The 10,602-nt window shown below is 34.6% G+C and overlaps 1 protein-coding gene across 1 annotated transcript in view; it reads right to left on the reverse strand.

Annotated features, from left to right (window-relative positions):
- The window catches only part of OLFM3 (olfactomedin 3), a 236,810-nt gene extending 227,547 nt beyond the window's left edge, over positions 1 to 9,263 (reverse strand). The window contains exon 1 of the mRNA XM_007532672.3: positions 8,819 to 9,263. Coding sequence (XP_007532734.2) covers positions 8,819 to 8,887 — 69 coding nt within the window. The 5' untranslated portion in view covers positions 8,888 to 9,263. The remainder of the gene's footprint in view (positions 1 to 8,818) is intronic.
- Positions 9,264 to 10,602: the final 1,339 nt, after the last annotated feature.

Consider the following 10,602-nt stretch of genomic DNA (forward strand, 5'->3'; position numbering starts at 1 on the left):
GCTTTAAATAAAAAACCCATACAATGCTGTTTTATTTATATAATAATGTAGTATAAATACAGTGTCAATATTGATTTTGTTTACATGGTGTTATAAGAATATATAATAGCATAGTAACTTTAATTAAAAAACTTTGGACCCATAAGAATTCATAGATAATAATTATTATATTAAATAAGGCTAAGGCATTTCAGAAAATAAGTGAAATTAAAACAAATCATGAAAATAGTATGGACATTTATACCTATGTGAAAGAATAAAAATACATCACAATGTTGCCACCAAGTACTATAAAATAACCAAGTAATTCACAAAGTTCACCAGAAGTCAAAAAGAGCACAATGGATGGTGAGACAGAACAAAATAATCAAGATTTTAAAAAGAATTATCATGTAGCATTCTTTAAAATAACTAACTTGAAACAAACATTGACACCCTTGAATTCAAGGTTGTTAAAATATGTCTTACTCCTTTGCTATAATATCTTCTCTGATGGGAATGTGCATAGGGTTTATATCTATGTGTCATTTTACTTAGGATTATTCATGTATCTTATTTTCTTTTTTGGTGTTATTTACCTTTCTTTACAGGTCCACTCAATAAGGAATTATTAAATATCGTATCTGAATAATCATTGTTCCTATTGTTAGCTAGGAAAGGATATAATAATGTACAAGACATAGAGCCTGTCCTCAACTATATAACAAGTTAATAAGGATGACACAGTGCAATAAATTTCCAATTAAAAAAGTACTAATGGTTCAGCGGAGAAGCAATTACAGAAGCCAGACCTTGCACCTTCTGCACTCCACAATGATCCTGGATCCATACTCCCAGTGGGATAAAGAATAGGTAAGCTATCAAGAACAATGAACCCACCTTCTCTGACCCATCTTGGACAGAGCTAGAAGGAATTATGTTAAGTGAGCTAAGTCAGAAAGATAAAGATGAGTATGGGATGATCCCACTCATCAACAGAAGTTGAGAAAGAAGATCTGAAAAGGAAACTAAAAGCAGGATCTGACTAAATTGAAAGTAGGGCACCAAAATAAAAACGCTGTGGTGAGGGGGAGGGCGGACATGCGGCTTCCTGGGCTGGTGGGTGGGATGGGACACAGTCTTTTGGTGGTGGGAATGGTGTTTATGTATACTCCTAGTAAAGTGTAGTCATATAAATCACTAGTTAATTAATATGAGAGGGGGAAAATTAATTGTATGTCTGGAGGTTTTTAAAACACAGACTGAGTCTTTTTTAATATATAGGCTGTGTATTTGATATGCGGATTCTCTCAAAAGCCGAGACCAGGTAGATCAGAAGCAACCAGTGGCACAGCTATATAAGATACTGGGTATTATACAGCAAACCCTAACAAAGAGACTTTTCAAAGTTAACCCAATTACCAAATAATGTGATGATAACAATAACTATCCATTGTCTTTTTGAACCCTAAGACAGCAGGAACCTCACATCTCCACTATAGAGAGTCTATTTCCCCCAGTCCTGGAACCTTAGGATAGGGCCCACTTTCCCGCATGCCTCTCCCAATCCATATCAAATAATATTGCAGCTGCTGATCGCAACCTAATTAATGAAAGGATTGCCACCTCAACATGCTTCAGCTTAGACTGTGTCCAGAGACTTCAGGTGTGGAATGACAACCCTTCAGCTTCATTACTTGGGTGAGACCTTTCCTTTCATAGTATTCTCTAATTCCATCCCAGGTGGTTCACTTTCTAACAAAAGTCCCAAAACCTAGATATAGACCAGGTTCTGTGAGAAAGAGCATATGTTCACACATATCCATAAACTAGTGCAAAATATCTACCTGAAAGCAGAAGTACACTAGAGTTTGCAGTGAGTACCCCCCTAACACTTCCTCTCCACTGTTCCAAGCTTTGGATCCATGATTGCTCAACAATTTGTTTGGCTTTGTATGTTAACTCTCTTTTCAGCCACCAGATGCCATCAGGATGCCGGCCAGGTTTCCCTGGACTGAAGACCCCACCAATATGTCCTGGAGCTCCGCTTCCCCAGAGACCCACCTTACTAGGGAAAGAGAGAGGCAGACTGGGAGTATGGACCGACCAGTCAAAGTTCATGTTCAGCGGGGAAGCAATTATAGAAGCCAGACCTTCCACCTTCTGCAACCCACAAGGACCCTGGGTCCATGCTCCCAGAGGGATGGAGAATGAGAAAGCTATTGGGGAGGGGATGGGATATGGAGATTGGGTGGTGGGAATTGTGTGGAGTTGTACCACTCCTACTCTATGGTTTTGTTAATTTATCCTTTCTTAAATAAAAAATAAATTAAAAAAAAAGAATAGGGAAGGTCTCAAGGGTGGAGATTGGATACGGAGTTCTGGGGATGGTTATTTTGTGGAAATGTACCCCTTTTATCCTATAGTCTTGTCAATATTTCCATTTTATAAATAAAAAATTAAAAAGTACTAATGATTGGAATATATACATATATAAATATAAACATATATATATATAGTGTAATAGTGATTGGAAAAATTGAAAGAGATATCTAGTTCAATTTGTGCTCATTGAAAGCTTTCTGTGACACTCATTGAAAGCTTTCTGTGACAGACACAGGATACATGGCTATACATGTGTATATAAATAAGGCATGAATCTTAAGGAATAGGAGTTCTAAATTTCTCAGAGTTATCTCTACCTGGGATAGGAGGAATATCAGTGACAGATTTATGGAATAAATGATATTTGAGTTTCATCTTAAAAATATGAGTAAAATTTTGACATATGGAGAAGAGGGAAAGAACTTTCAAGGGAGAGGTAAAACCATGAACACAACAGCATCTGTGCTCTGCATTCTGAGTTTATTTTTATTCTTTGCAGGCTTGGTATAAAATGATAAAGGCATAGTTCTCTGATCTATGTTGTATAGTATCTTTTTCTTTAAAATAAAAATAATAAATGTTCTTAGAAATTATGTATTATGGGGCTGGGCTGTGGCACAGTTAGTTACGGGCATGCATTAACAAGTTCAAAGGCCCCAGTCCAAGCTCCTGGTCCCTATCTCAGGGGTAAGTGAAGCAGAAAAAAGAAAAACCCCGTAGGAGCAATGCATTCAGGTTGTGAGCCTTAGCAATAATCCCAGTGGGAAGCTGCAGAGACACAGTATAGTGGGCAAGAAAGAATTTATAATCTGTTGAGAAAATTTTCATTTAACTTCTCCATAGTTAGTATAAAATCACTTTCCTTGATGTGATTTGGAATTACTTTTCAAGTCTTGTATTTTTTTCCTAACTAACTTTTAAGTGTTGATTTTTAATATAAGCATGGTACAAATTTTTAAACAGCTATGTTGAAACTGGAACATTGTTAAAAACTATGGGCTGGTTTGAGAAACCCTTCTGATAATTTTATGTGACATTCACTTTTCTGAAAGCCGAGAAGAAGGAACAATTTAGATTTGTTAATGGCTTGATTAGTGTTAGCACAATACTTGCATATAATTTTATTACTTAAAATAGATTTTCATACATACTACATTAATATCATCAGTTTTTGTATAAGTTCTTATATATATTCTATAATTAAGAAACTGAGCATCAAAGACATTAAGTCACTTACTGAAGAGTTTCAGAGGTAGGACTAAAACCAGCGCTTATGACATTATGTCCTGTTTCTCCATTATATTGTCTTTAGTTTGGAATACATTTTTTTTCTAATTACATTTGAAAATCTGTTACAAAGTTAAAGTTAGCTTCATTTAGCATCATAGAGATAGTTTACTGGGTAGGGTGCTACAAGGCCACAGTCTTAAATCTTGTCTCATGTTTTTCTTTTTTTTTTTTTTTTAACAGAATACTGCTCAGCTCTGGTTTATAGTGGGGGTAGTGGGGGTTGAACATGGGACTTTGGAGCCTCAGGCATGAAAGTCTCTTTGCACAATCATGATGCTATCTACCCCTCAACCCATTCCTATGCTTCTTATTCTTATGGTGTTTTGACTGTCAACAGAACATTGGTGAGAGCATCGATCAGTGGTTGAAATAGTCACTTCTGAAAGCAAATATTGGTAACTTTACAGGAAATATGAAATTTTCAAGAAGAATAAGAAAATTAGTATGATTTTAACCTTTTTAACTTGTCAAGAGAAAGACTGAGAAAGAATATTTTCTTTCTCCAAAATCAAATGTAATCAGAATAAGGGGAATAAGATCAAATTAGAATAGAAAAGTCATTTTTTTTCTTGCAATACATGAATGGGAAGCCTTGAACTTTTCTTTCTTTACCAGGATTTACTGGTACATAAATACTAGTGACAAATGTCATAAGTCTCTATCTGTGTTCTAATTTGGGCTGAACCTGCCTTATAAAAGGCATACAAAAGACACAGAAAATATATATATTTTTTTTCTTTTTGTGGTACTGAGTCTTCACCACTTAAGGTCAACTTTTTCAGAGGAAAAAAGTCAAAGACAGAGATAGAAAGGCAGAGAAAAATAGCACAAAAATAAAGCTTCCTTCAGGTGGGTGGGAGCTAGACACAAACCAAGAGAAGTCATACTTTTAATTTTAAAACAAATTGTTAGATAAAATCTTCTGATGTTTTTTGCTTTTTATCATCCTCATTTAAATTATAAAGGCAAGAACTTTAGATTTAGGTATAAAAACCACCTTTAGTTAATTTAGACTATTCATGGTTTTTTTTTGTCTTTTTTTGTTTGTTTGTTTGTTTATTTTATTTTAAGAAGAGAAAGGAGAAAAGGAGAGAGAGGGGGAAAGAGAGAGATTAGAGTATGGCTCAGGCCTAAGGCATGAGATTCTTCTGCATAACCAGTATGCTGTCTCCCCAGCTGCTCTTTCATTTTTTTTTGCAGTATCAAAACACAAATTATTTTTTTTACAGTATCAGAACACAAAGGCATTTACATGTGTTATTTTACATAAAGAAAAATTCACTGATATCACTATTAAAAATGTCTTAGTCCCCATCATGTTAATATGGATTTAAAGTCATGGTCACTTAAAGCAATACTTACAGTTGGATTGTTTTGGACATAAAAGTTGAATGTTGAAGAATATTGCTGAATCACTGTTGTTTTTTATTTTTTGTCATAGTATGTAAAGTTCTTTAACATATGTTTAGGTAAAAAGACAATGAATGTTTTCTGAATCTAATTATACCAATACATTTTGCAATATTTTCACAGAAATATGACTTCTTTAAAGTTCAACCATCACAGCAATGTGTAGTACTTTAACCTTCCCAAGTGTCTGGCTTCAGTGTTAAGGATCTATTTCAACCTGTACAGCCACATTTATGTTCTCCTGCTTCCCTAGTTCAGCACTGCAGAACAAGAAATTCATTCTAACTCACAAGGATTATTATTTTCCTATAACATTCAAATAATGGTCTGTTAAAAAACCTGTAAAGGAAAAAAAGATGTGTACTCTTGTACTATCAAGGTCAGCACTGAGCTCAGTGCCTCTGATACAAAAGCACAGAGATGCCATCTAGCAGCCATCCTTAAGAATTTCCTACACAGAATGTTTCTTCCTGTAGGAAACCAAGTGATAATTGAGTTTTTATAATCTTTCAGAGTTTTTTTTTTCTTTCAATTTGCTTATTGAATGAATGATGATTTGGCATATTGCCTACAGTTCAGATACTCCATGAAAATTATAATTAATCACTATTTCTTTAAGAATTCTATCCATGAATTTTTCTAAATGGGACTGGAAATTTATTGATTAGATTTTAATTGAGAAAGCATAATTTTCCTAAGAGTTAAACTGATAATGTGGCTATATAAACTACAAATAATTAATTAGTGATAGATTGCCTTATATGTCAAAAGAAAACACTAATCTGCCAATTTTCTGATGGACTAGATGAGAGAAAAGAAAGAAAGTATATGCTAAGAGTAAGCTCATTCTATCAATAAAATTCAAGCTTTAAAAAACTGAAAATAAAATTGAGTTTAATAACTTTATTATAAGGTGGCAATAGTTAAGTACTTTATAAATGTCTAATATGATCTTGTAAGTTTCAATCTCCAGTATATATATTCATATATAAACATATGGTATATGATAAATATGTATACATATAAAATATGTATATACATATGCATATATATTAACACTAACATAAACATTGTATAGCCTTCCATGAGATAGAATTAACTTTACAGCTAGAAAACCTTTTAGTTTTCAGATAAATCGATACACTCTGAGTACTAATATTTAGATTTCTAACTTTTTATATACGTGACAATCTTTCATCTGCACAATAACTACTATATTTTAGATGGTATCTCCTGTTTTGCCAGTTTTTGTGTATACGTGTATGTGCATACATGTGCCAGTCCTAATATGTCAGTGAATGTTACAAAGTATATATTTAACATACCATTATATGTTAAAAACTATTGCATGCCTAACATGTGTTTTAGCAGTCAACTGTTTATAATTTCTGTATATTTAAGTATCACCACTTAAATTATTTGTCAAAAATCTGTCATTTTGTGTGGTATTATGCTATTGAATTTTTAATGAGAATTTTTCCAAATAATTTGCATTATGAATCCTAATTCAGTACTTAAATGTTTTGCAATCATATAAATTTTAAGAAAAATAATGCCTCATAACCTAATTAATGATTAATTTTGAGAATTCTAAAGGTGCCAGGTGAGATGATGGAGTAAAATATAGTTTGGAGATTAGTAGTAGTTCAATAAAATATACAAAAGTAACTCATTCACACTGTAAACATTATTTTGTCTGCCAATTCAAAAACTTTCTACATAAAAATTATTTGCTATGAGCATTTTTCATTCTCTATAAATTTATATATAACACAGTATTAACTTCTGATCTTTTCATAGTGTATTGTTGCCTCTAGATACTATAAAGGACAATTTGAAAAGTTAATACACGTTCTTCTGTCCCTGAACTTCTCATCTCAGTTATACCAAAAAAAAATGTTGGTGAATCTACGAAATAAAATTACAAAAAAGCATATTGACAAAAAATGTTATTTTGTAGAGTTTAGTTCTATATTTAACATAACAGAAGCACTTGTGTGTGTGTGTGTGTGTGTGTGTGTGTGTGTGTGTGTGTGTGTGAGAGAGAGAGAGAGAGAGAGAGAGAGAGAGAGAGAAGTGTGGGGTCTGGGAAAGAGTGAGTGTAAGAAGTGGATACATTTATGGATTAAATATATCACACAAACCAAATATCACATGCAGTTATTAATAAAAACTAGTTTCTGAATTCATTATAAAAATAACACCTCATCTTAAGTGATTTTTTCCCTGTAGGAATAATTAATCAGTCTTGTTTTTCTTAAAACATGATATATAATAGGTATGTTCAAAAGTTCTCACCAACATAGTGTACTGAGAGATGGTATAACTTGTAACTAAATGTACTGCTAATAAAAAAGAATAAAATAAGGTTTTAAGAACCTAAGAATAAGGTCAACTCTCTTTTCTTTGCCATATGATAACATTCTTTAAAGCCATTCCTTACTGTGTCAAACATTTCATTAAGATGACATCCACATACCTGTGAATATTTCACAGTGGCAATCTTAACACAACCATAGCTTTTGTATAGAATGATTTTATTCTCTTCTGGTAGCTCTCAATATTGAAAATTCACAGAAATAATTACAAATAGTATGACATGATTTTAATTTTTTACTACATACTATAAAGACCTAGAAATAGCTACAGAATTAGATTAAGTTGGGTCACATCTCAGCTCTATTCAATTATGAAAGAAAGTCAATTTCTCTCCACACCGAGATGATGAGAAGCTTTTAAAATAACTTTTTACTATATAGCAAAATAACACTTTAAATGTTTTTGGATCATGCCATTCCCTTTCCTACTATGTCCTGTTGCTCTTGACCAGCTAAATAAGTAAAATAAAAATGAATTGCCTTATCTCATACTGCAGATAAATATCCGTTTCTTAGAATGTTGAAGCTTTCAAATTACCTCATTTTATCATCAAGACATTTTTCATACAACACTGCAAAATACTTTTCCATATTTGTCAGTTTACTACTATTTAACCAAAAGAGCTTAGTATTCACTTTAATTGCCAATGCTGGGTAACAAACTCATCCTTCCAGTTGCCCTCCTTAGTTTGATGGGGCTCTCACTTCCTGTTTCTTTAACACTGGTAATCAGAACTTCCTCACCATCCCTTAATCTCCTTAATAACAAGAAAGAAGCAAGTAAACACAAATCGCTTTCAAAAAAACCTCTCAGCCCTAGCAGAGAGTATATAGCTCTGCTGCTCTTCTGTGTGCTACAAGCAGCATCCCAAATGTTTTGGACACAAACCGCAGCACGTCTGAGATGGGAGTATTGACTAGGATCAGCTAGGAAAAAAAAAAAAAACAAACAAAAAAAAACACGCTTTTCAGCTTTCAACAAAGGAAAGATTCACCATCCCCTAATAGATGTTTACACACTTCATTGTTTCAGCTGCTAACTCCTTTGCATTACCCATATGATTTCGGAAGAGAACATTAAGCACTTGAGTAGGAATAAGCTAAATTCCCTAGAGAACCGCATAGCTCGCTGCCCAAACACATTATATTCTCTTCTGGTCCCTCCCCCCTTGGACCCAGGACTCTACCTTGAGGAGATACTCCTCTGGTAGTTCACCTTGGTATCCTCAAGCAGTCAGGATATGCCAGGCACCACAAGATATCCCATAGACCTGCCTTTCTTCTTCTTTTTTTCATTTTTGGCATAATTATTAGCATTTTTAGTCTGCTATATATCACACATTTATTTTAAACAAGAGTTAATATAACGCTCATACCTTGGAAGGATCTAGTCCAGCAAGCAAAGATAGCAGCAGGAGATTGAATAGGTTGGATGTCGCCTGCATTCTGATCTGGGTTTTTTGCGCTCTCTTCACACTCTTTTCTGTAGCCACTCCACTCTCACTGCAGAGATCTTTCCCTCCTCAGTTGCACTTTCGGCCTGCCAGTCAGAGCAGAGCGGAGACTGAGGCGGTGGCAGGAGCAGGAGCTGTAGTTGTAGCAGCGGCAGCAGCAGCAGCATAAGCAGTAGCGGCAGCAAAGGCAGCCGCCCGGGGGGGCGATCATTCCGCAGGCATCTCAGAGCTGAGTTCTCCTGCTCCAGAGGGTGGTTTGGGCTGCAGTGGGTGCGGACTGAGACTGAAGCGCCTCCACCCGTGCGCCCCAGTTTACCCTCTTACCCTCTGCAATCTAACCAACCTACCTCAAAAGTTTTGACCCAAGAAAAAGATAAAGGGAATAACTGCTAAGAGAGGTGTGGAGACCTGGACAACGGATATGACATCACTACAGCTCCTGGGGGCTTGAGGGGGGGGGGGGTATTTTGCTGGGGAATTTGTTAACCAAGCAAGGATTCACTTTCCTGCTCTGGTTCAGCATTTGCTGACAACTTAAGCTGCAAAGAAGAGTCAGCTAGATACAGGATTATGAAACAGTGCCTGAAACCTTCTGCTGTCATTGACAGAGGACTTGATATCGTATTTAGTGCTTTAAGCAAAGTTTACAATGCAGACAAGCAATATCTATTTCTATACAAGGCACACAGTCTGTAGCTGTTATATATGCATGCATGCCCTGTTAATGAATAAGCAGTCTACCAAAATAACCTATTTGGTTAGACATTAATGTATATTTGTACATTTACGAATTCTTGGGAATCTGAAAACACTATATATGTCTAAGTAAATGAAGTTTTGTTTATCTTTTTAGTTATAAATGGGGTATTTCCATTAATGACCTCTACGACTGAAATTTCTCCTCCTCACACTTCATACTCAGAAATGTAATTTCCCTGTTTGTATGACTTGCTTTTATGCCCGGGGGAATTCAGTGATGGATGGTCAGTGGGATGGGAAATGTGATTATGTTAAAAAAAAAAAAACTATATATATATATATATATATATATATATATATATATATATATATTTAGAGCTCAAGGAAAGGGACAAACTAGTTGTCTCACAATAGTAAAGAAAGGTAGAACTACAGACTGTTTCACACACCTTGCTTGGCTTAACTATAACTCAATAATTTCAATTATTTGAATGGAAAAAAATACATGCCCTTCATAAATAGAAAAAGTACATGTCGTTCAAAAAAGTGTGTGGGGAGAACTTTGCAATGACCCTGAAGTCCTCCACTTATATAATCATGCCTTTAAATACTCACTGAGCTATGTCTTTTATTGATTTTTCTAGCAATGATATTTCCTATGGACTAAAACATGTGGAATGCAGATAAGGTCAATGCTTCCACATTTATAAAAGATAAATTGTTTAAAGAGTGTGTTAAACGCTTAATTACTTTCTGGAATTTCTAGTAGAGCATATCCATAACCTAACATTTTTTTTCTTGATAAAATAAATCAAGAGGGAAGGGGGAGATAGAGAGATACCTGAATCACTGTGTCAGCCCTGCAAATGAGGACCTGGAACTTGAACCTGGGTCCTTGGGCATTGCAAAATGTTGCTCTACCAAGTATACCACCACCTGCCTTTCTTCTACTCGCTTTTTTAAAACTAATCTAACTTGTTTTTTAATGGTTTAACCTTTAAGGGAAT

Source organism: Erinaceus europaeus, chromosome 11, assembly GCF_950295315.1.
Source record: "Erinaceus europaeus chromosome 11, mEriEur2.1, whole genome shotgun sequence".
In the NCBI taxonomy this organism is placed as follows: domain Eukaryota; kingdom Metazoa; phylum Chordata; class Mammalia; order Eulipotyphla; family Erinaceidae; genus Erinaceus; species Erinaceus europaeus.